A 27,167-nucleotide genomic window follows, 5' to 3' on the forward strand; every position below is an offset into this window, starting at 1 on the left:
AGAAGGCGAGGAGGAAAAAATGAAAACGTAAAAATTAAATTGTCTGAGTCCTTAAGGCCAAAATGGGCTGAGTCCTTAAGGGGTTAAAGAACACCTGGCTCCAAGTTTAACAACCCCCACATTTTTTTTTTTGCTCATATTTGGCACATGAAATGCTACACGTGCACCCAAGCACTTTTTTGCGACTTTTTTGTGCACAGCACCCACTCATTGTGTTGTTATGGTTCGGTTTTCTGTCAGAGGGGTTGTTTTTGGTTCCTTTTTAGTCTGGTTCCCTCGGTCATCTGCTGGTTTCTTTCTTTGTCGGTCCTCTCCTACTGCTTTGGGACTAAACTGATTAACTCAGGGTCAGTATATCCTGCCAGGAGGGGCTGGCTTTCTTTTTGTTTGCCGAGTGGCAGCCTCCTAGTGGCAGCAAGCTATACCTACGGTCTCTGTGTCCCCCAATGGATCCTCTGAGAAAGAGATTTTATGGTAAGCATAAAAAATCTACTTATCCTAACCAATGGAATATACTGTGACAGCAAAAATAGCCAATACTACACACACACAAAAAAAAAAAAAAACCTGCGGAGAATGCCCATAAAGCAGTGTTTTCAAACAGGGAGCCTCCAGCTGTTGCTACAGCTCCCATCATTTCCAAATAGCCAAAGGCTGGGAGTTTTAGTTTAGCAACAGCTGGAGGCTCACTCAGCTGGAGGTTGTCTGGGAATGATGAGAGTTGTAGTTCAGCAAGAGTGGGGGCTCGCTATTGGTAAAACTATAATTCCCAATTGGCTATCTGGGAATGATGAGGGTTGTAGTTTACCAACAGCAAACCTGTTCCTTGCTGGGCCAGCACATAGTGCTCAGCCCAGCAAGATTTTACGGTTAACCAGCGATCTATACAGATCGCAGGTTTACACAACTTTTGACATGTCAAAAGTTGTTGATCACATCGGGTCTCACTCCAGAGACCTGCTGTGATCATAAATTTTAAGCTGGGGAAGCGGACGGCATTGCGGCTGGCTATGGGCAGGGAATTTAAAATCACGACACTGTAATTTCATATTCCCTGCCGGGAACCATGATTGGTCAGCACCGACTGACAAATCACAGCTCCTAGCGAAGATTATGAGGTCACAGTGCCATGATTGCATATTTTCCATCGGGAGCTGTGATTGGCCAGTTTGATCCCGACCAGTCATGGCTCTCGGCTGGAAATATGACGTTACAGTGCTGTGATTTCATATACCCCGCCGGGAGCTGTGATTGGTTGGTTGGACCCGATCAATCACTGCTCCCGATGGGGAATATAAGTTTTGTAAGGCAGGTCAAAGCTGACTTAGATTTGCAGTGTTTTGGAGGGGGTTGTGACTTTTTGTGCGACATTAGCACTTGATAAATTTGTGACTACTGCAAAGTAAAAACTGAAATTTGTTTTTGTAAGATGGTTTTTAGCTTTTTTCTTATAGCCAAAAGTCACAAAAAAGTGCTTAGGTGCACGTGTAGCATTTCATGTGCCAAATATGAGCAAAAAAAAAAATGTGGGGGTTGTTAAACTTGGAGCCAGGTGTTCTTTAAAGGGGTTGTCAAGGATTTTGTTTGTGTTATTAAAAGTCCTCAGGCTGGACCTTATCCCCCGCAGCTGACATTCTTACAGTGCTCAGGTCCCATGGATCTTCACCTTCTGGGCCCCATCTAAGCATAAGAATAAACCAATCACTGTCTGATGCAGGTCAGAGCTGCAGCCAGCAAGTGGTCCAGCAGGCACTTTCTGTGTGTTGAGAATAAAGTATTAATTGTTTAGTTTCGGGGACCTGGGCACTATAGGAACACCGAGGCAGGGAATCAGACAGGTGAATAAAATGCTTGACCATCCCTTTCAGGACTAAGCTTTTTTTTCATTATTATCTCCATTGTCTCCCCAAAACTTTTTTTTATTGAATCAAGGTTATCCTAAACATCTTCCTCTAATATGCAAACTGCAAACCTCAAATAAACATTGTTGTATTTAAAGATGTACAACCCTACACAAGAAAAATTGAGAACAATAGGGTACATATTGCATTAACTTTATCAGATTACCATGCAATATAACAATAACTAACATTTTGATGTTTACATGCACTAAGAACGTTATGACCATTCAAACCAAACGTTCCTACAGCATTTTTTTTTTTTAAATAATTTCAGCTTCTTCATAACAGGTTATGTCAATCATCACCAGATGTTGATTGTTTTGCAGTCTTCTATCCTGCAAACATCATCTGTCACAGGTCATTATTACTGACTTCCTTCATACTGTATATTAAATAAAGTGAGGAGAGCCTTCACCCTTCAACTAATTTATGGATTTAGCCTGTATTCATTTTTTGGAGCAGAGGATGGAAAATACAATTCTCCAATAATTATTATTTTTTGTTTCATTTTAATTTTTGCAGTTTACCATGCCATATAAAAACAATAAAGTTAACTTTACTGGTTGGTACTACTATATCAATACCAGAAATATTGTTCTAAAAAATAACATCTGCCAATTAATTTTTTTTCATACCATTCATTGTGTTGTATAAATAATAAACTAACATTACTTTTCATTTTACTATGATATATATTTACAATTGTGGTGGTGCCATTTATGTATACATGTTTTTATATACTATTTTTAAACTATTGTTTTTTTTGTTTTTTTAATCTAACGTGTTGTAAGTTTGGAGTTCATTGTTTACGTCACTTTTATTTTCTCTTACAATCCCTCACTAAAGGACTTAAAGCTGCAGTCATCTGATCGTGTACATAATTCTTGGGAATACTAATTGGTATTCCAAAGTGTTATTGTCAAAGTTATACCCAAATGTTCTACCAGTTGAACACAGGCTCTGCAGGCCATAGTGATTTCAGTGCAGTAACATCCACTGACTCACAGGAGGTGTCTTCTCTGTTAATCTGTTTTCTTTTTCCGTGTTCATTTGGCCTGGATCACCAAGAAGACATCTCTTGGCCACTTGTCTATGCAGAATCTCCTGGACCAACATTTTCAGCTCCTAGAGTGCTTACTCTGTGCTCCCTGTAGTATTTAGGTCCCCCATGTGCCCCCCACCCCACATAGTAGTTACGCCCCTCTGTGCCCCATAAAGCAGTTAGACCCCCCCCCCCATACACACACACACACACACACTTTTTCTGGGAGGACAGATCATATAGGCTGTAGTGTATGAAAGTGTAGATAGGGGGGCAAAAGCATACACGTGTTAATTAACAGGCAAAGAGGGATAAATCACAGAGGCTGTGTATCTGTGTACTTTAGGAGGAAAGCACCCTCAGCAGAATCTCTGTGGACAGGAGGGTAAAACAGCACACTCCTGAGCATCAGAATCTGTCAGCATAAGGCGGAGGAGAATCCTTCATGAGCTATAGTAACTGCATGTCAGAGGTCTGAAAATTAATGAAGGAATTGCAGCTGTAACTTAATGCAACTACTTTTAACTCGGTGTAACCACTTATATGTATAAACATTATGTTTATCCGTTTATCCATTTCAAAGATGTCCATAGCATTTAGGCTCTTCTATTGAAATGTTTACAATTTTATTTGAGATTGTCAGATCTAAGCATTTAAAAAATTGTAAATGTTTAGAACATCTATAATTTCATAGAACAGAGAAATGTTGAATGAATTAATTGATTAAACTCCTCAGCAAGCTAGAATTGCACTGAATGCATTCCCCATGTACATAACATTGTTCATAACTATTAAATTTTTTCTAATATTCAGATTTATGGCTCAGCAACTTTTGACATATGTGCAAAAGACATGATGCCAGTTGATTTCTCAGAGCATTTTCGTGGGACAGTGAATATTTGGGCAACTGCAACTGCTGTGGATGGAAGCAAACAGGTCACTTTTGATGATACCACTCCAGTTCAGAAGCAACTGATTGATATCAAATATACCAAAGATACACGCAAACAGTTTAAACCAGGCCTCCCCTACCAAGGAAAAGTAAGTTATGACAAAATTGTTTGAATAAATTGTAGAGTATTTGCTTGTGTATACATAAATAAAAATTTCTGCAGCATTTGGGCCAACTACTAATTATTTTTCACAATTAACATCATTACATGCAGATTCATTGTATAGCATTCTTAAGAAAGAACTATCTAGCCTTATCATCAATCTTTATAATAATAAAGTAAATGTAAAAAATAATAAATTCCTTCTTTTGTTTAGGTTGAAGTTACATATCCAGATGGAAGTCCTGCAGATGGAGTGACTGTGCGAATGAAGGCTGAACTTACCCCAAAGGACAATGTATATACCAGTGAGCTTGTATCCAAAAACGGTTTAGTTGAGTTTCAGATACCATCTATCCCAACATCAGCTCAGTATGTATGGCTTGAGGTAAGACTATGGCCTGATTTACTAAGAGTGTTGGGTTTTTATCAGTGTGTAATGTTTTTTCCACTCTATTTACTATTTGGACACACAAGTTGTGAAAGTTCTGACCTTTTTCATGGTGGACATTTTACAGCCATATATACACAGGATTTAGTGTAAATTCAATTGTAAATAGGTCAGGTTATGAGAGCTTTCCCCTTTTTTTGGTGACTATGCTCCCTTTTACCAGATGGCCATACCCTTCTTTTAGAGCTGCAGGTTTATTTTGGCACATTGTGCCACATTTTGTAAATTCAGGCCTACATGTTACTATATTACAGATTTTTTTTGATTCCTATCTATATGCCTTGCTGACCCCTTTTTTCTCTCTAAAAGACCAAAGTTATAGCCATTGATGGAAAGTCTTTAGAAGAGCAATATTTGCCAAACTACTTGTCCATAAGTAGCTGGTACTCTCCAAGCAAGTGCCACCTTCTAATTCAACCACCTGATAAACCACTGCTGGTAAGTACAAGGAATGCCCTATAATCCCTTATTAAAGTATCATCTTTTTCTGCTTTGGTTTACATTCAATGAGAACAATACTAGAGTAGAATATAAGATCTTAATTTTAGATTAGTTCCTTTATGTATGAATACTCATCTTAAAAAAAAAAAAAAAAAAAAAAAAAAAAAAGGCAGTGCTAGTCATAGCAACTATTCAGATATCTTTATACATTTTCCTATATGCAGTAGAAAACTGAAGACTAAATTGATATTTTGCTATGGCCCAGATGGCTAGAAAAAAAATGTTGTTTAGTAAAACACAAACCAGTTGGGAGTGACTAGCTAGATCCAAACTAAAACCTACACTAGCTATTGGAATGCTCCTGCTATCATCCTGGCTAGGGTAAATAGTACAGTTGCCAGGACACATTTCTGCCTAGACAGCACGGGTTACTGGAGGGGCAGCCTCAGCCCAAGGCATCCACTGGGGAAGTAAAGAAGTACACGCAGATCTCTGTGAATTGGATGCATTGTTTATGGAGCTCCACAAAGAAATCTGGATAGAAGGATACCTGACAGTCATTGAAGAGCACCTTACCCTTCTCACAGACTGCTCTAAGAATGGCATCATGGAAATGCAACAACTTGGCAAGAAAAGGTCTGGGGAGGACCTAGTCAAGATGGGACCAGGTGAGCATGCAAAACTGAAGTGGGAGAAAGTAGATGTTGAAAGGAGCTCCTTCAGCCAGGTTTTGAGAAAAAATCCACCGGATCCACCCTCCTTAACTTTTTCTGGAAAACCCATCGTACGGATTTTTATTTAGTCGTAGACTGTTCTTAAAATCATTTGTTCGATCAGCAGTGGCCTTAATCTGCCTCTGTAGGGTAGTGACTTGGGAAGGCAGGGGATCCTCTACCTCCGAGACCTGCCACTCCACCTCAGTAGTGCGCTCCCTGATCTTTTAGGTATCATGCCTCCGGATAACAAAGTCCTTGCAGAGCTCATCCACCTTGGAGACCAGAATGTTTTGACATTTGTTGATGGTGGCCAAAATCTCAGTGAATTTGCGATCCTTTGCCGTAACTGAGGAGTGAGATCCTAAGGTTCCAGCAACTGGAGTCTTCCCCCTCCTGAAGCCGCCACAGGAGCCCCACCCCCCATAGCCAGCAGGCAGTATGTCACTCACCGCTGAGGCTTGGCTCACAGCAGGCAGTCTGTTAGTCACAGCAGATGAGGTATGGCTAATAGCGGGCAGTATGTTACTCACTGCAGGCGAGTTATAGGTTTTGGCAGGCAATACGTGACTCACAGCAGATGTGATATGGCTTACAGTAGGCAGTCTGTTACTCACAGCAGGCAAGTTATGGCTGACCATAGACAGTATATTACTCACAGCAGGCGAGTTATAGTTGACAGCGGGCAGTATGTTACTCACAGCCAGTGAGTTATTGTTGACAGCAGGCAGTATGTTACTCAGAGCAAGCGAGTTATAGCTGACAGCAGGCAATCTGTTATACACAGCGACATATGGTTTAAAGCAGGCAGTATGTTATTTACAGCAGACAGTCTCCATCCTCCAGTGGACTGGCACCCTGCAGATTCTGGGAAAAAGAGGAGCTGCCGAGAAAGCCAGGCACACTTCACACAGCAACTCCTCCATCATCCAGGGTGGGGGCAAAGACTGCAAGTTCCACAACACCTCACTTGCTGTGTCTCCCAGCGTGTTGGCCCTCCACAGTTGCCGGGAGAGGGGTGCTGCTTGGGAGGCACACAGGACACTGCACCACCTCCTGCAACTCTACTAGCTGAGTTGCCAGACGCGATCCCAACCAAGATGGTGCCTCCACATGTCGCTTGTTGCGCTAGGCAAGTCGAGCATGTCCTATTCAAGTAGTGATGCTGCTACTGATGTATTGAGTGCAGGCTATTAATTTTTATAGCATGGATAACCTCTTTAAAGGAGTTCTCTAAGCTAAAACTTTTAACCCCTGCTGTGCCCGGGCTGTAAAACTATACATAATAAACTTTCACTTACCTGCCTACGATTCCACATTGTTCCGATATCGCCATCCCGGTCTCTTCCACTTCCTGCGGGTCGGTGACTTCACTCTGCGCTCAGCCTATCAGCGGCCGCAGCAATGTCCCGTTGCGGCCGCTGGTAGGCTAAGCACAGAGTAAAGTCACCGACCCGCAGGAAGAGGAAGCTGACAGGGAACGGAGCACGGGCGGCGATATCTGAACAACGGGGGATTGTAGGCAGGTAGGTGAAAGTTTATTATGTATAGTTTTACAGTTTTACAGTTTTAAAAGATTTCAGTTGGAGAACTCCTTTAATGCTTGTTAATTGAACTTCACTTTATTATAGCAAATCCACACTAGACCTCTCTAACCCTCAGTTACAAAAACCCTTATAAGACATGCAATATTATCATATTGCTGCAAAGAGTTATGTTAGAAAAAATAACTATTGAAAAGAAAGGTTAGTGGTTTTAATGGGAGCCTGACAATAAATATGGCCATTTTTATTAATACCAATGTCTTGCATTATGATGGAAACGAGCAGACCTTCTTGATTTCTTTACTCTCTAAACTCTTAACTAAGGTGACATCTAGAGTGAGGAGCAGTGCGATATGCTGTTAAAGTAAAAATACACAAATGTAATTTCAGGGTTTAGACAGACTTAGGCTGGGCTCACATCATGATTTGAGTTTTCAATGCTCAGATACGATTTCTGAAACTCTAATCAGCTGGTTTTTGTATCTGTGCACAGACCAGTACGGACCCATTAACTTCTTTGGGGCAGCGGACCTTATCTTAGCTAGTGACTACTATCAGATCATTTTCTGAGCACATCCAAGTTTTGACACTGACTGAAAATCATGGTCTGCATTGACCAATAAGATGATGCTGGAATTATTCCCCGGTACTGTTCTGACCAAACATATACAATTAAGAAATAGCATTATATGTCAGGTATAGGACCAGGGAAGAGAGTAATTGTTAACAATCAGGGTACAGGTGCATACAGACATTTTGGACACTTTCTCATTTCATTGATAGAAAATAGGTTTGGTGATAATGATGTCAAAAATTAAGGATGATAAAGGGGTTATCCACCATAAGGTGATTTTAGTACATACCTGGCAGACAGTAATGGACATGCTTAGGAAGGATCTGCGCTTGTCTTGGGGCTAAATGGCTGTTGTGAGATTACCATAACACTGTGGCTATCTTTTTGTGAACTTGTATTTCCTGTTTGACTTATGTTTTTATGACTACAAATCCCACAATGCCATTTTCCTCCCTCTCACACATCAGCCACCCCACCCATTGAAACAAAAGACCTGTGGTTTTCAATCAGGGTGCTTACAGCTGTTGCATTAGTTGCAGATTGATCCCTCCACCCATTGAAGCAGACAGGCTCCCTGTCATCACCTGACTAGTGAGTCAGGTCTCGGCCGCATTGCAAGCTGGTAAAAATCCGAGACAACAGTAATTTTGTATGCTGGTAAAAATAAATATTGGGGTGAAAATCACAGAAGAATTGTGAGAAAACCGTCACACACAGGTACAGACCCTATATTATGAACTACACTAACTTTACAGCCCCTGTAGCATAGTCAAATAAAAAAAATATCCTGGAATACCCCTTTAATACATCTTGTTACAGAGCAGAGTGTTAAAGGGGTATTCCGGGCAAAAACATTGTATCCCCTATCGAAAGGATAGGGGGATAAGATGATAAAATATCCTGGAATACCCCTTTAATACATCTTGTTACAGAGCAGAGTGTTAAAGGGGTATTCCGGGCAAAAACATTGTATCCCCTATCGAAAGGATAGGGGGATAAGATGTCTGATCGCGGGGGGGGGGGGGGGCGCTGCTAGCTCCCTGCAGCAGCCCGCATTCTATGCATAGCTGCGTCTGAAGTTTCGGAAACCGCCAGGCTCCATTCATGTCTATGGGGGATAAGATTTTTTTGCCCGAAATACCCCTTTAAAGCTTTTATGGAAGAAAAGGTATATGAAGGTCTCTACAAAAAATGTATGGCCACAATTTAAAATACATTGTTCTGTGACTAGGCTCCATCCTACAGATCTGATTTGTCAGCTGCTCTTCAAAACAGTTTGAAACCAACTGTAGAAAGTTGTTTATGATTAGTAAAGTCCTTCAGGCTGTCATAAAAGCTTGAAGATTAGCAACAAAGTACTATCTTGGACTTTTGGTTCATTATTCCTCAACATTAAGTGATTCAAATGTTTTTTCCCTGTACTTGATCTGGCAAAAAATGTTTGTTGGAAGGATCATGATGCCAGAATGTTCAGCTATTTAACAAAACGTTGGTTTGTGTTATATTTGTAATTTATGTATCTCCCGTGAAGGGAAAAGCTTGTTGGCCATCCTCTAACTATTTATCAAGAGTTGTATTAATCTTCTGATCTGTGTATTAAATATATAAAAGTCTCTAATAATGAATAAGAATCATAATTAAAAGCTATATTTATTTCTGGTATATTTAAGTTAAATTGATTCTTATTTGATTGTCTTGTTAATCTGCTTACTTCTATATTGACTCTAAATATATAGAATATGAAGGATCATGCAATATGAGTCTTGTCATTTGTTTCCCATCTCCTGATGGCAGGTGGGTGAGGATGCCCTGATTGCTCTCAAGTCCACCTGTCCATGTAATTTCACTTTGCATTACGAGGTGGCATCTCGTGGAAACCTAGTGCTTTCTGGAAAGCAGTCCACAAGTATCACTCTACAGAGGGCAAAAAGATCATCATCTGTTACCTTTGACAAGGATTTAAACATTACAGCAGAGAATGAAGCAGGTATGTTTTCCAAATGTTCTCTCCTGTTCTGTAAATATTAAATATAAGAGCTTCCACACATTTGATAATTCACAGGTTCTTATTCTTTAGCACAGTGCCTTAAGGTACACAATCATTAATTCCATTTATGATCATGCGGCAATAAAATGCATTTGTGGAGGGGCATGCTAAGATGTCATGTTTTAGTATGTGTATGGTATGGCAGTAATAACTTAACATGTTCGTGATGCCATGCCAGGGTAGCGTTGACCTCCACGCTTCCTGGGCCAAGCGCTAGGGTAATAAGGACCACAGATTCAGGTTTACGGAAACTACTAATTTTTACTCATGAACTTGCAGAAATATACTGGAACAGTTCAACGGTAGTGCAAAGTTCACTTAAGTTTGTTGCAGGGATCACAGTTGATTCATGGCACTATGGGGGAGATTTATCAAAACTTGTCCAGAGGAAAAGTTGTCCATAGCAACCAATCAGCTCGCCCGCTTTCATTTTAAAAAAAGGCCTCTGCAAAATTAAAGTAGTGATCTGATTAATTGCTATCGGCAACAGGGCAACTTTTCCTTTGCACAGGTTTTGATAAATCTCCCCCTTTGTGACTTGTAGTTCTTGCTGACTAACTGGCTTCTTGCTTGCTTAATGATGTTTAGGCTGTTCTGGCTTAGGGTTGCCTGATACAGGCAATTAAAAACATGGGACAAATACATCCCTTGGTCCTCAAAGGGTTAACTTATAGTTAGGGATGTCCCGATACCAGTATCGGTATCGCGGCCGATACTAGCCATTTACATGGTATCGGGGACTCGTTTAATGTCCCCGATACCATGTCCGATACCTGCTGCCGCTCCACTGTCCCGTTCTCCGGTCCTCCGTCCGTTTCATAGTGTTCCATGGAGGTGCATGTGACACACACGTCACTCCGCCTCCTCCCCCGCACCCAGCGTAACGCTATGGAGGAAGTGGAGTGACGTATAGGTCACATGCTCCTCCATAGGATGCCATCATGCGGACCCGGAGGACGGAAGAACGGGGCAGTGGAGAGGTAGCACCCGACGGAGGACAGCCGCAGGTGAGCTGTGTGCTGCTGCTAATGTCTACAAGGGGGCTTGCTGTCTAAAGGGAGGCCCTGCCGCTGCTGTCTAAAGGGGAGCCCTGCTGCTGCTGTCTAAAGGGGAGCCCTGCTGCTGCTGTCTAAAGGGGAGCCCTGCTGCTGCTGTCTAAAGGGGAGCCCTGCTGCTGCTGTCTAAAGGAGGGCCCTGCTTCTGCTGTCTAAAGGGGAGCCCTGCTTCTGCTGTCTAAAGGGGAGCCCTGCTTCTGCTGTCTAAAGGGGAGCCCTGCTGCTGCTGTCTAAAGGGGAGCCCTGCTGCTGCTGTCTAAAGGGGAGCCCTGCTGCTGCTGTCTAAAGGGGAGCCCTGCTGCTGCTGTCTAAAGGGGAGCCCTGCTGCTGCTGTCTAAAGGGGAGCCCTTCTGCTGCTGTCTAAAGGGGAGCCCTGCTGCTGCTGTCTAAAGGGGAGCCCTGCTGCTGCCTAAAAGGAGGCCCTGCTGCTGTCTAAACGGTGGGCCCTGCTGCTGTCTAAACGGGGGGGGGGGCTGCTGCTGTCTTAAATGGGGGGGGCCCTGCTGCTGTCTAAATCGGGGGGGGGGGGGCCCTGCTGCTGTCTAAACGGGGGGGGGGGGAGTCCCTGCTGCTGTCTAAACGAGGGGGAGCCCTGCTGCTGTCTAAATGGGGGGGCCCTGCTGCTGTCTAAATGGGGGAGCCCTGCTGCTGTCTAAATGGGGGGGCCTGCTGCTGTCTAAACGGGGGGCCCTGCTGCTGTCTAAACGGGGGACCCGGCTGCTGTTTAAACGGGGGGCCCGCTGTCGACAAGGGGGGCTGCTGCTAATGTCTGCAAGGGGATACTACCTACTATTAAAGGCAATCTAACAGAAGAGTCACCTGCACTAACTTGAATTTATAGGTAGATAGTGCAGGTGACCCGGTTTCTACCGCTGCTCACCATGTGGTCATAGGTCTCACCGCCAACGCAAATTCCCTGTTCTGTCCAATGGAGAAGAGAAAAATCTTGGCTCATACTACAGCAGCCGCCTCCATTGTACACAACAAGGACCCACATATCATACGGTAAATAGCCTCAGAAACCACGTCACCCTGCTGTCAGATTCCCTTTAAAATAAAAGTACTCGTACTTGGTATCGGCGAGTACTAGAATTAAAGTATCGGTACTCTTACTCAGTCTTAAAAAAATGGTATCGGGTATCGGGACATCCCTACTTATAGTAGACTTGGGAGCTGGCAGGCACTGACTTTACTATCCACAAAGGTATCTGGAATTAGGGCTTACCGCCAGATGAAACCTGTAGATTTATGGACTGGAGTTGCTCGAAGCTTTTTATCTCCTGTAATCCTCTGCTTTGCTAATGGGGTCCTGCACAGACAGGTTAACCCCTAAGGGCACAATAGCATAAAATTTACAATACATAGCAAGGTAATAAATAACCCATTTAAACCTGAGTTGTGGGCCCGGAGCAGACACGATCTGACATCCACGTGACAGGTCAGGAAGACATGTGTTGCGCACCGGGACACCACACATTATTGTTGCTTGATAAATGCTTCAAACTTGACATCAAACAGACATGTGTATTATAAGGCCAGGTTCACCCTGATAGGGCTATATTTACATGGCTGTATTATGGGTGAAAGTCCTGGCTCAACTGTGGCTCTAATTAGATGAATTGACAGCTGTGGAGGTCAGGACTTGTGGAGGTTACATGGCTGTAAAAATATGGTAGTGTGATCCTGGCACTAGGGTACAGCTACATATTGAGACACTGCGGATTATACTCATGGAATTTCCATGCAGAAAATCCAAAGCAAAGTGGATGAGATTTAAAAAAAATCCACATATTGCGTAACAAAATCCATAAAATACCTGTGCAGAGATTGACATGCGATGCATATTTCAAATCTACAGCATGTTATTTTCAGTTTTAGAAATTCTGTGGACATACTCATTGACTTCAATGGGGAAACCAAAATTTGCAATAAATCTGCCGTTTTGCAGATTTTACCACAGCAAAATCAGCAACTTTGCATTTTTAAACACCATAGATATTTTTTTATGCAATTGACCTAATCCACAATAAAATATGCAACAAATCTGCATGATATATGCAGTTTTTCCGTTGTGGGGAGGCCATACCCTTAAACTCAGAGGATGGTGCAGATGCGGTCCCCACAAAATAGACCTTCCCGGGACACTTCTCCCTATAGACCAGTTCCGGTCCCAATTGTATATGACAGCATTCTTTCTTAGGACATTTGTAACGTGTTCTAGGTAACAAGTTTCAGCAGCTCAATGCTGTATAGACAACATTTTGTACGTAATAATCATTAAAACAATAAATGCATTAATGTAAAACACTATACATAAACTGTAATACAAGTAAAAAAAAAACAAGAAAGAATTTGGTTTGTATTCAAAATGCATCACCGATGTCCTAATAAAGAATATTGTCATACACAACTATGACCTGAACTGGTCTATTGACAAAAAGCTACCCGGAATGGAAAATGCAAGTTGCATCTTGAGATTATGGCGCTATGTGTAAAATTTTTCATGTATATTCTATATGGTTGGCCCACACTGCAGGTTTGCTGTAGTGCTTATGGAAAAAAAACTAAATCTCCCTAATGCAATGTAAAAGAAAAAATACCCTGTCACTTACTTTTGTTTTACCCTACCGGGTTTTTTAGTTATGCATCCAAATAGTCATAAAGAGGACACATTAAAGACTATCCTTAGTTTTTTTGCAAAAACAAATAAAAAGATCAGTTGCCATAATATTTCTTCTTTTTGGATCCTCCAGCCAGCCACTAGTTAATATATTGTGGCCACAGGTCATATTTGCAACTATTTTCGACATAATTATTATGGAGAGTTATGTTAAGATCACACAATTCATTTAAAAAGTTCTTCCGGATTTTAAAGTCTGATTACAGCAAACAAGAAGCCTCTGGATAAGATTTTGGACGATCACAGGCAGGTCACACCATTTTATAAATAAGACACCATTTACAATAACCGATGCTTAGAGCTCAGCCTAGCCCCCATTAGAATGACCTCTGTACAGGTCACAAAATATGCCCAGACACCTTTGCCATTCTAGTAAATAGAGTCTGAGACAGCCTTTTGTGCCTATGTCTATAAGACAGCAGGCATGGTAAAGCAGCTCAGGCAAGATGGCTGCCCCCATAAAAATGTGCAAAAAAAGCCAAAATTTGGCATCCGGACATAGAAACATTAGAAAAAACTAATGTTTCAGTATCTTGCTCAAGTCTGTAAACATGTCTTGGTGGTACACTCACTTTTAACCCTTTATTGTCTATTCACACATACAGTATTCTGTGCAGATTTGATGTAAACTGAATGACTGAACACAGCTTGAAATCCTACGCATCAAATTTGCGCAGAATACTGTAAGTGTGAAAATAGACCCTTAAAGTTTTATTCCAGGAAGCAGTGATGCTCTTTGAAGCTTCAAAAACTCTTTGGTATTTCAGCCCTGTTCACCTGAACAGATTTCTCATGCATATGCCAAAATGGTATCCTTTTGGCATATTGATACACACCTGGATAATGTGTTCTTCTCTCTGGAATATTGTAAGCTGCTGTTCTACATTAGTGCTTTAAAAACCTTACCCACTATGGATTCCAATGCAATTGTATGGCAGATGTCATCTAAATGAATATGTTTTGCATATAGATTAGTGTACTATATTTGTTTGTTAAACTAAATAACCATAAATGTGGTATGGAGCTAAAGTGCTAAAGACTGTTAGAATGTGGTTATGTAAATGAAAAATGGCTAATTCATGGAGTCTTTGTTACAACAAATATATGAGGATGGATAACTAAGTAGTCCAGTATTCCCCACCTAAATAAAAAGATAAGACTGACAAGCTTTTGCCCTCTCAAATGAAGGCTACATTCCAAAAAGTCCTTTCTTTGTGGTCTATTCCAATAACAAGCTTGTGTTTTTGTTTTTCATTTGATGTCATTAGGCTTTGCTGTTTGTATTACATTTCTATCATCAGGGCATAATGTTTTGCTGGGTGGTTATGTAATGCTCATTAGAAATGTTTTAGCTATTACAATTTTTTTCCAGCTCCAACAGATCTCTCATCTACGGACTCCGAGGTGTGGATGACGCATGTTCACTTCCCTGTTACTCATGTTATGGCCCCTCTGAGCCGTTTATTGGTTTATTATGTAAGGGAGAATGGAGAAGGAGTTACTGACAGCACCCAAATTCTGATTAAACCAGCTTTTGAGAACAAGGTAATTTTAAAGAGGATCTGCAGTTCTAAATGCTCTGTTCTTTTGGCTGTCCACAATAAAAACTACACTTACCACTATCTGTTGCTAAAATATAGAAGTCTTTATAGCAACTATTATTTTATTCTTTTGCAGCTCTTAGTGAAAACTTAGAACTTCGCAGATATATACCAAGAGATGAACAGAAGGGAAAGTAGATATTAGAAGTCATCATTGCTTATGATCCTTTAGAACAAATGAAAGACAGTTCTCCAACTTTGTTACATGAAATCTTCCATTACTGTAAAAAAAAAAAAAAAAATCATATAAAAAAAATGGAACAATTTGTTTTTACGGAGCTGGAGAACTGTCTTTTGTTTGTTCTGGATGTTATGCTCACAGATCCAAAGGTTTTTCTCGCATGGTTCGATTTATATCTGATGGGAATTGTACAGACCACTTTCAGTGCTGATTACCACTTGCATCAGGACTTTGTGAGATATGGTCCTTTAGTCTGAGTTCTTATATTGAAAAACTTGAAGTATTAGATAACACAGAACTCTGTATTAAATTATTCATAAACAATAAACATATGTATTGCACTCAGGTATTGCATTATTATACTTTTTTTTCCCCTTGTAACTGTTGCTATACAGGTTTCCATTGCCCTTTCTTCCAATGACTCTAAACCAGGTGATGCGATCAATATTAAAGTAAAAGCTTCCAGAGGAAGCTGCGTGTGTGTGTCCACCGTGGATAAGAGTCTGTACCTCTTGCGCAATGGTTTTCAAATAACTCCAGAGCAGGTTAGTACACATTTATATGTTCATTTTATCAAGAAAACAGACTACTGTCTTAGTCATTTTTAATAACTTTTCTAAACTTTTAAGAAGCAACTAGTGGGGCAAAATTGAAAATATCATCTCATATAAAATGTCAAACACTGTGTGAACACGGCCTAACATGTATCAGTGAGATACAGATCACAAAGTTTTTTTTCTCTCTGTTTATCATGTACATCAGAGAAACTCCTGATATACATGTTAAATATGTTTGTTGGATTCCATTACTAAGATGAGGTAAAAATAGTGAACCCAGCTTTACTTATACAGTTAATATATAAAATGTATGTCGTGCTCTGTGAGGACTCCCTTTTCGCTCTTTGATCTGTAGTTTATATCAATATTATCATGTTGTAGATTGCTTTTTATTCAATTTTTTGTGGAATGGGATGTGACCAAAAAACTGATCCCACAAAATACCTAATGATAGAATTGCAATAACACTAGGTTTTAATAGTTCATACAATTTTTGTATGAAGTGATATCAAACATGGTTTTTCTTTTTACAGATCACTGATGTCAGCCTGGAGGCCTAGTACAGGCTTCAGGCCTCCAGGACAACAGTGCTGATCTGACCCCAATACCACAAGGTTTAAATGCCACTGTCAGGTTTGACAGAGGGTTTTAAGCAGTTTAATAGCTGGCATCAGAGATCACTCCATGACAGCGATTAACAGTGGCTGTCAAATGCGGAAAGCCTCACCTCCATACAAACTTAACAGTCCCATACGAAAATACATGTCATAGGTAATTAAAGGGGAACTCCCGTGTAAACAAGTTGAAAACAAATGGTTTCAAATCAACTGGTGCCAGAAAGTTAAACAGATTTGTAAATTACTTCTATTAAAAATGTTTTTACCTTTCCAGTACTTATCAGCTGCTGTATACAGTAACCCCCCGACATGCGATGGCCCCGACATATGATCAAATCGACATACGATGGCCTCTCAGAGGCCATCGCATGTCGATGTCAGCATCGACATACGATGCTTTTATATGTCGGGGCCATCGCATTAACTGCAATCCGACAGCGCATAATGCTTAAGCTGCTGTCGGATAGCAGTTTAAGCATCCCGGACAGGTTCACTTGCCTATCCCCGCTGCTCCGGGTCCACTTCACGATCCTCTGGCGTTTTCTGCATCTTCCCTGGGGTCCGGGCCTCGCTTTCCTGCATCGTTATTACATTGTGCGCACGCCATCCCAGGGCCGCAACATAATAACGTTGCCAGAAAGCGAGGCCCTGACACCGGAGAAGATGCGAAAAAAGCCAGAGGATCCCGAAGAAGACGCCAGAGCAGCGGGACAGCATCGGGAGCCCCTGGGACAGCATCGGGAGTGGTGAGGACGCGGTCCAGAGCGGCGGGGACAGGGGAGTATAACTTCCTATTCTTTACATTACACGAATCCCTCAACATACGATGGATTTGACAAAACGATGGGTTGTTTGGAACGAACTACCATCGTATGTTGAGGGACCACTGTACTACAAAGAAAATTGTGCTGTTCTTTCCAGTCTGACCACAGTGCTCTCTGCTGTTACCTCTGTCCATGTCCAACTGTCACCTCTGCCCAACTTTCCAGAGTAGAAGCAAATCCCCATAACAAACCTCTACTGCTCTCGACAGTTCATGACATGAACAGAGGTGTCAGCAGAGAGCACTTTGGTCAGACTGGAAAGAACTTCACACATTTTCTGTAGTATACAGCAGCTGATAAGTGCTGGAAAGGTTATGATTTTAAAATAGAAATAAAATGCAAATCTGTTTACCTTTCTGGCACTAGTTGATTTTAAAACATTTTTTTTCCACCAGAGTTCCCCTTTAAAGGAAAACGGTCAGCCAGTTCACCCTCACTAAACCCAAATACTGGGTGATAGTGTGAGTCCATAAAGCGTTCACTTACTTTAGTGTGTGCCCTGGCCGCTGAGTTCAGTTTGTCCCATCTGCAGTAGTGCTTTGAAGGTGGTCCCCCGGTGTTCATATCTCTTTGGGTCCCAAAGTAAGAGGCCTGAGCCTGCACCCGTGGTTTGCATATTCATTTTCTTCAACTCCACATCCTAGTGACGGGGAGTCACATGCCCCCAGAGCACAGTGCTTGGTCTGCAGAGCACATGTGCCTGAAGTTTTTACGCAGCTCTCATGTCCTGACCCACTGCCAAACTAGTCATGCTGGAGGATGTTGCAGACAGCAGAACATTCTCCACGGCGTTTCCAAACTCTGTCACGTCTGTCACATGTGCTCAGTGTGAACCTGCTTTCATCTGTGAAGAGCACAGGGCGCCAGTGGTGAATTTGCCAATCTTTGTGTTCTCTGGCAGATGCCAAACGTCCTGCATGGTGTTGGGCTGTAAGCACCACCCCCACCTGTCTACGTCGGGCCCTCATACCATCCTCATGGAGTCTGTTTATGACAGTTTGAGTGGACATATGCACATTTATTGCCTGCTGGAGGTAATTTTGCAGGGCTTCCGCAGCGCTCCTCCTTGCACAAAGGCGAAGGTAGTGGTCCTGCTGCTGGGTTGTTGCCCTCCTACAGCCTCCTCCACATCTCCTGATGTACTAACCTGTCTCCTGGTAGCGCCTCCATGCTCTGGACACTACCCTTACAGACACAGCAGACTTGCCACAGCTCGCATTGATGTGCCATCCTGGATGAGCTGCACTACCTGAGCCACTTGTATGGGTTGTAGACTCCGTCCCATGCTGCCACTAGAGTGAAAGCACCGCCAGCATTCAAAAGTGCCCAAAACATCAGCTAGGAAGCAGAGGAACTGAGAAGTGGTCTGTGGTCACCACCTGCAGAACCACTCCTTTATGGGGTGTCTTGCTAATTGCCTATAATTTTCACCTGTTGTCTGTTCCATTTGCACAACAACATGTGAAATTGACAATCAGTGTTGCTTCCTGAGTGGACAGTGTGATTTCACAGAAGTGTGATTGACTTGGAGTTACATTGTGTTGTTTAAGTGTTCCCTTTATTTTTTCATAATTTTTTTGAGCAGTGTAGTATAGAAGACATTCAGTTCAGTTTTGGGGTTTATATTTCCAGACTGCTAGTATGCAAAAACCCTGACATATTGTGCTTATTTGTCTTTTTGAAAAATTAACTACTAGAAACAGCAGCATAGCAAAACTAATGTATTTAAATTATATAATTTTGCTCCTACAGATATTCCAGGAACTAGCAACCTTTGATGTGTCTGATGCTTTTGGCACAGGAAAGGAAGAAGGACATTTCTGGTGGCCAGGACTGGGTGCCCAGAGGAGGCGGCGTTCCTCAGTTTTTTCCTGGCATTGGGACATCACTAAAGATGCACGCTTTGCTTTTACAGTAAGTGGGTAACCCAGAAATTAAAGGAAGATTCAAACCTCAGAGCTTGGATGACCTGTTCCAATGCAGTGGACAGAATTATGGAAGCAGCCAAATCAATTGCTCTATGCTGTTATACAAACCATATTTGAAAAATAAGGGTTATTCATATTTTTGATTAGATGATGGGTTGACAGAATGGGTATCTGTCAAACAGACCATTACATTCTGAGACTGATATTGATTGTCTAATGTCATAGTTACTTTGACTTGTATCAGTCTAAAATATATTGTGCAAAATGGATGGATTTGTTCCCTCGACTATACTGTTTGCTAGTTTTGGTTTAGAATCCTGATTGTTAGAATTAGAATTGCGTGTGACCATAGAACATTCAAAAACATACCTATTTCTAGCCTATGATCTCTGCCTTTTTATTCACGTTTTTAGAACAAAAATGCCCCTATTATGTTTAACACGTTGTTAAAATGTTTTATTCCTGGTAGTATTACATTATGCTCTTTTGGTTAATTTCACAGGAGACAGGACTGGTTGTAATGACAGACATTGTCAGTTTAAATCACCGGCAGAGTGATGGTATGTACACAGATGAAGCTGTTCCAGCTTTCCAGCCACACACTGGAACATTGATAGCATCTTCCCATGCCAGAATTACTCCTCGGTGAGTTAACACAGTCTCATGTCCTTTAACGTCTACCTAAGTTTTTGTACTGTACCAGGTACTGAGTTGCAGACGTTGGTGCAAAGGTCACAAGGGGAATAAACAAATTATATGTTTAGCTTGATAAATGGCTATTTGCACTCTTAGGGTGCGTTCACACTGAGGAATTCAAGAGGAATTCACAAGGAATAATTTTGGTCAGGAAATTGTTGCCTTCTCCATCAAGTGGAATTCAAGCAGAATTTCCATGCGGGAATGAAGGAGGATGCTATTTAATCTACTTTTCTGAATTCCGATGGAATTCTGCTTGAATTCCACTTGAAAACGATGTCGGGCAGAATTTTTTTTACCATTGTCTTCTATTGGATTCTACTCGCGGATTCCGCTTGAAGAATGAACATATTCTTTCTTCAAGCGGAAAGGAATTGAGCGTCGGAATTCTGCTAGCAGAATTTTCGCAGTATGATCAGGACAGCAGAAATAACATTAAAGTCAATGGACAGAGGAGATGTGCATTAATATGGAGAGGAGAATTCAAGAGGAATTACTCAAGTAAATTCCTCTTGAATTACTCAGTGTGAACGCACCCTTAGAAAGCACTGTTTTCTTTAGCAGCTCAAGTGCCATAGAGTCAGCCCCAAGCCACAGCAGAACGCTTCCTGTCTCCTAGGCCTCCATGGTGGATGTACAGGGCTCCAGTGAAAGCAGGGTAGGTTGTTGGAGGCGGGAGGTATGCTGCTGTGGCTTGGGTCTGACTCTATGGCACTTGACAAAAGAAAAAAAACGACCCTCCATTGTCTGCAAACACAAACTGATCAAGTAAAAAATAGACTCACTTTTGAATATCATTTTACATTTTAGAAACTGCATTTTAGGAAAACACTTCATTTATGTTGTACATACAGACCATTTTTACCCCACACTGCACTGAAAATGCTTTAACCCCTTAACGACGAAGGACGTAAATGTACGTCCTGGCGAGGTGGTACTTAACTCACCAGGACGTACATTTACGTCCTAAGCATAACTGCGGGCATCGGAGCGATGCCCGGATCATGCGCGGCAGGTCCCGGCTGTTGATCACAGCCAGGGACCCGCCAGTAATGGCGGACACCCACGATCATCCAGAACGGCAGACTGAGGTCCCCTCACCTGGCTCCGCTGCCTTCCGGGAGTCTTCTGCTCTGATCTGCCTTCCCGCAGACCAGAGCAGAAGATGACCGATAATGATGATCATTTCTATGTCCTATACATAGCACTGAACAGGATTAGCAATCGAATGATTGCTATAAATAGTCCCCTATGGGGACTATTAAAGTGTAAAAATAAAAGTAAAAAAAGAAAGTAAAAAAATATGAAAAACCCCCTCCCCCAATAAAAACGTAAATTGTCCCATTTTCCCCATTTCACCCCCAAAAAGTGTTAAAAACATATGTTTAATACATATTTGGTATCGCCGCGTGCGTAAATATCTGAACTATTAAAATAAAATGTTAATTATACCGTATGGTGAACGGTGTGAACGTAAAAAAATTTTTTTCCAAAATAGCTGCTTTTTTATAACATTTTATTCCCAAAAAAAATTATAAAAAATGTATTAAAAGTTTTATATAAGCAAATATGGTATCAATAAAAAGTACAGATCACGGCACAAAAAATGAGCCCTCATACCGCCGCTTATACGGAAAAATGAAAAAGTTATAGATCTTCAAAATAGGGGGATCTTAAACGTACTAATTTGGTTAAAAAGTTTGTGATTTTTTTAAGCGCAACAGTAATAGAAAAGTATGTTATCATGTACCGTATATACTCGAGTATAAGCCGAGTTTTTCAGCACGATTTTTCGTGCTGAAAACACCCCCCTCGGCTTATACTCGAGTGAACTCTCTGCCCTCAGTGGTCTTCAACCTGCGGACCTGCAGAGGTTTCAAAACTACAACTCCCAGCAAGCCCGGGCAGCCATCGGCTGTCCGGGCTTGCTGGGAGTTGTAGTTTTGAAACCTCTGGAGGTCCGCAGGTTGAAGACCACTGCAGCCTTCGACATCATCCAGCCCCCTCTCACCCCCTTTAGTTCTGTACAGTACTCGCCTCTGCTTGGCGCTGGTCCGGTGGGGAGGTCGTCCAGTGGGATAGTGGTTCCGAGCTGCTATCTTCACCGGGGAGGCCTCTTCTCCGCGCTGCGGGCCCGGCCCCAGAATAGTCACGTTGCCTTGACGACGACGCAGAGGTACGTTCATTACCAACGTCCTTCTGCGTCATCGTCAAGGCAACGCCTCTATTCCGGGCCCGCAGCGCGGAGAAGAGGCGCCCCCGGTTAAAAAGATGGCAGCCCAGAACCACTATCCCACCGGACGACCTCCTCACCGGACAGTCCTGCAGCACCGGACCAGCGCCGAGCGACGGCGAGTACTGTACAGAACTAAAGGGGGTGAGAGGGGGCTGGATGATGTCGAAGGCTGCAGTGGTCTTCAACCTGCGGACCTCCAGAGGTTTCAAAACTACAACTCCCAGCAAGCCCGGACAGCCGATGGCAGGCGGTGATGATGAAAGGGGGATGATGACAGGGTGATGATGATGAAGGTCTGGATGATGACGGGGGGGATGATGTATTTCCCACCCTAGGCTTATACTCGAGTCAATAACTTTTCCTGGGATTTTGGGGTGAAATTAGGGGCCTCGGCTTATATTCGGGTCGGCTTATACTCGAGTATATACGGTATCATTTTAATCGTATTGACCCAAAGAATAAAAAACACATGTCATTTTTACCGTAAATTGTACGGCATGAAAACGAAACCTTCCAAAATTAGCAAAATTGCGGTTTTCTTTTTAATTTCCCCACACAAATAGTATTTTTTGGGTTGCGCCATGCATTTTATGGTAAAGTGAGTGATGGCATTACAACGGACAACTGGTAGCACAAAAAACAAGCCCTCATACTAGTCTGTGGATGAAAATATAAGAGTTAGGATTTTTTGAAGGCGAGGAGGAAAAAACGAAAACGTAAAAATTTAATTGTCTGCGTCCTTAAGGCCCAAATGGACTGCGTTCTTAAGGGGTTAAAGGGGTACTCCGGTGGAAAACATTTTTTTTTTTTTTTTTTATCAACTGGTGCCAGAAAGTTAAGCAGATTTGTAAATTATTTCTATTAAGAAATCTCAATCCTTCCAGTAGGAGAAAATCCCCATAACAAATATATGCTTCTCTGGACAGTTCCTAAAATGGACAGAGATGTCAGAAGAGAGCACTGTGCTCGTGATGTCAGCAGAGAGCACTGTGTTCCAAAAATAAAGAATTTCCTCTGTAGTATTCAGCAGCTAATAAGTACTGGAAGGATTAAGATTTTTTAATAGAAGTAATTTACAAATCTGTTTAACTTTCTGGCACCAGTTGATTAAAAAAAAAAGTTTTCCACCGGAGTACCGCTGTAAAGCAGTTATCCATTTCTTCCAAAAACAGTGCCATTATGTTTGGTATTACAACTCTGCTCCTTTCAGTTCAACAGAACTGAGCTGCAATTTCTGGGAAAAGGCAGCTATCTTTTTCTTTAAGTAGTTTAAGTTTCTGAGCTAAATTCTAGCAGTATGCCATAATAAACCAACATATATAGAGTAACTTGTAGTTTATGGATGTGTCAAATTGCAAGCAGAATTATGATTTCAAGTAAATTAGAAAAATGCATGCTGATATTTAAAGCATACTTTTCAGATCCCACAAAAAAAAAATGTTACTCAGTACCTAATCCTGGCCATGTACATCTAATTTTTATGCCTTAATCACCTATATTTGTTATAAAAATCCCTCTTTTCATTAGCTCACAGTCTTAGAAATCTTCTCGGGGAAGGGGATGTGTCCCTCCTTGTGGTGGGAGGTGATTGGTGTGTCTGCTCATGCAGCCTTGTTCATGAGTCATCTCGTGTATCTCTTGTCCATGACTCATGGGCAAGCCTGATGCTGCTGCAGCACTAGTTAGTGTCCAAGCAGGTAATATTCAAAAGGGGAAGGGAGCGTATGGGTAAAAAAAAAATATCCTCAATACTATTGCCCTTTCTTCGCTGTTTATTGATTCAATAGGACCCCGCTAATCACCACTTCCTGGTCCTGTTTTGACACACTCTGTCAATTACCGATCACAGTATTTGCCTGCCTAAGCCTATGATTGGCTGAGCCGCTTTTTCTGGCATTTGCTATGTGTTAGAATTGGATCAGAAAGTTGTGATCATGAGCTGGTGAGCTGGTGATCACCACAGCAATGGGGGATCAGGCATGCGGGTAATGTTTTTTGTTTGTGTCTGCTTTATGATCCTCTGTACTAGAGCATCACTTTGGTTTACCCAAAACCTGCATTACATTGAATACTTTGCTGTGCATACTGTTTACTCTTTTTGATGTCCCTGTAGCAATTATGTAACAGTTTTGTTGTGTGTGGTTTTTTACATGTTTTTTTTTTTTGTTTTTTTTCAGATTTGAGAAGAGGAAAAGGACATTCTTTCCTGAAACATGGATCTGGCACTGCTTCAATGTCAGGTGAAAAAAGAGTTTAAAAGCCCAGTACTGTATACATTTTCACACAGTGTTGGTCAGAATTATCAGCCATAACTTTTAGATGGTTTGTTATACAGTAGCATTTGTTTGGATGCATTAAAAAAGCAATAAAAATAATTATCTTTAAAGGAGTACTCCGGTGGAAAACTTTTTTATTTTTTTTATTTTTGTAAATCAACTGGTGCCAAAAAGTTAAACAGATTTGTAAATTACTTTTATTAAAAAATCTTATTCCTTCCAGTACTTATTAGCTGCGGAATACTACAGAGGAAATTCTCATCTTTTTGGAACACAGAGCTCTCTGCTGACATCATGACCACAGTGCTCTCTGCTGACATCTCTGTCCATTTTAGGAACTGTCCAGAGCAGCATATGTTTTCTATGGGGATTTTCTCCTACACTGGACAGTTCCTAAAATGGACAGAGGTGTCAGCAGAGAGCATTGGGGTCATGATGTCAGCTCTGTGTTCCAAAAAGAAAATAATTTCCTCTGTAGTATTCAGCAGCTAATAAGTACTAGAAGGATTAAGATTTTTTAATAGAAGTAATTTACAAATCTGTTTATCTTTCTGGCACCAGTTGATTAAAAAACAAAAAAGTTTTCCACCGGAGTACCATTTTAAGATCGTATAAAATGTAAATCTTCAGTAGTGATATTGCACTATTTATCATTGAGATATATTCTGTGATATGTTACCTGCAAAACTTTTGAGTAGTATTATGGTATTTTTGTTCTTTATATTAGTCCTTTTTTTTTTTTTTATACATAGTGGTATAACTGGGGAGGGAGAGCTGCGTGTAGAAGTTCCTGACTCTATAACAACATGGATAAGTGAAGCGATTGGTGTTTCTGAAGAAACCGGACTGGGAGTGGCTAAAGCAGCCAGTCTAAAGACTTTTAAACAATTTTTTATTGATTTTACATTACCATACTACGTGATACGAGGAGAGCAGGTTAAGATTCCACTTACTGTTTACAATTACCTACCCATCAATGTTGAGGTAAGGAACCAAGAGGCAATTTTGTCTGAATAGTTCAATATTCAACATATCAATTATACTTATCAGTTGGTTTTTAATATAATTAGTTTGTTCGTTCTATTTACTTAAAATGTAGCTGTTTAATTTCACACATACAATTAATATTTATCATTCTTATTTCACCAGATATATATATATATATTTATTTAATTATTTATTTAAATACAGAGTTGTTTTATATATTGCAGTATCAAAATACTGTATTTTTTTTTCCTAATAGCATTTTTACATAAAAATGTCCTATTTCTTCTTTTCAAAGTCAATATTCATGTACTGTATTGTCCCTTACGTTTAGGTTTTTAACTGTTTCCTATTAGGTACATATAAAGATCATGATCACAAAGGGTGTGAAATTTGTAGGATATCCTGGAAAACAGCATCTGATTCGGAAGCTGTGTGTGGCTTCTGGAGATACAAAACCCACATCAGCAGTGTTCTCATTTTCTGAATTAGGAATTGCAAACATTTCAGGTGATCCATTGTTATATTTCAAATTGTGAAAGAATCTAAAATCTACCTTAATACTTAGATACATAGATAGATGTGTTAGGAAATTGACCAGTGGCACTTCAGCACTTTAGTACTGATAACTGTCAAGGAGGAATTGTTTTCATTCTTTGGACAACCCCTATTATTCATAAGAAATTGTATTTTAGTCCGATTAGAAAGGACCTATTGACGTTCATATTTAAACTTTTGGACATCTGAATTGTGCATCTTTGATATATCTGCTATTAAGCAACTTAGTATGGATACTAGCTCAATATGCTATTTAAAATGCATATCTTTATTCCCAGCTAGAGGTCTGGCATATGCAGGAATTAACTGTCTTGGAGAAGGAAGCAGTAGTCTCAAGAACAGCAAATATTCAGAAGACATATATGGTGAGAGGAAATCGCCATCTGGGGTTGATTTTGTCCGTAGAAGTGTGGTTGTTGAGGTAAGCTTCCTGTTTCTTGTTTAGTATCTATTACTTATACATTTTAAGTGGACTATGGGCAGGTTTTTAGGGTATAAAGTTCATACAGTGCATTCAGAAAGTCTTCAGACCCTTTCACTTTTGTCATATTTTGTTATGTTAAAGCCTTTTGCTAAAATAAAAATTTCATTATGACAAATTGAAAACAGAATATTTTGAAATCTTAGCTTATTTATTGAAAAGAAAAAACTAAAATATAGCATTGACATAAGTTTTCAGCTATTACAGCCTTCAGTCTTTTTGGGTATGATGCCACAAGATTTAAACATAGAGCTTGAGAGGATGTGCAGAGATGCAAAAACAATCCCCAAATCTGTCAGGTTGAATAGGGACCATGGGTAGACAGCCATTTTCAGGTGCCTCCAAAGATACTGGATTGGGTTTAAGTTCAAGTGTTCTTAGTGTCATTGTCTTGTTGGAAGGTAAATCTTTGGCCCAGTTTGAGCTCCATAGCATTCTGAATCAGGTTTTTATTAAGAATATCTCTGTACTTTGCTTAATGCCAGCTTCCCTCAACCCCAACCGGTCTCCCAGTAACCCCACCCCAAACAGCATGATGTTGCCACCACCATGCCATATTGAGCAGCGCCTGGTTTCCTCCAGACACTACACTTAAAATGTAATCAAAACAGAGAATCTTGTTTCGCAGTCCTTTAGATGCCGTTTTCATACTCCAGGTGGGCTTTTTATGTGTCTTTTACTGAGAAGAAGTTTCTTTCTAGCCACTCTGCCATAAAGCCCAAGTAATG

At 41.0% G+C, this 27,167-nt stretch overlaps 1 protein-coding gene across 1 annotated transcript in view; it reads left to right on the forward strand.

Moving 5' to 3' along the window:
• CPAMD8 (C3 and PZP like alpha-2-macroglobulin domain containing 8) overlaps positions 1–27,167 on the forward strand; it is a 115,166-nt gene that overhangs the window by 53,114 nt on the left and 34,885 nt on the right. The window contains exons 15-26 of the mRNA XM_056562863.1: positions 3,757–3,984; positions 4,213–4,383; positions 4,756–4,884; positions 9,513–9,705; positions 14,873–15,045; positions 15,678–15,827; positions 19,033–19,194; positions 19,711–19,853; positions 24,318–24,380; positions 25,169–25,400; positions 25,757–25,910; positions 26,237–26,379. Coding sequence (XP_056418838.1) covers positions 3,757–3,984; positions 4,213–4,383; positions 4,756–4,884; positions 9,513–9,705; positions 14,873–15,045; positions 15,678–15,827; positions 19,033–19,194; positions 19,711–19,853; positions 24,318–24,380; positions 25,169–25,400; positions 25,757–25,910; positions 26,237–26,379 — 1,941 coding nt within the window. The remainder of the gene's footprint in view (positions 1–3,756; positions 3,985–4,212; positions 4,384–4,755; positions 4,885–9,512; positions 9,706–14,872; positions 15,046–15,677; positions 15,828–19,032; positions 19,195–19,710; positions 19,854–24,317; positions 24,381–25,168; positions 25,401–25,756; positions 25,911–26,236; positions 26,380–27,167) is intronic.

The sequence above is a fragment of the Hyla sarda genome, chromosome 1 (assembly GCF_029499605.1).
Source record: "Hyla sarda isolate aHylSar1 chromosome 1, aHylSar1.hap1, whole genome shotgun sequence".
In the NCBI taxonomy this organism is placed as follows: domain Eukaryota; kingdom Metazoa; phylum Chordata; class Amphibia; order Anura; family Hylidae; genus Hyla; species Hyla sarda.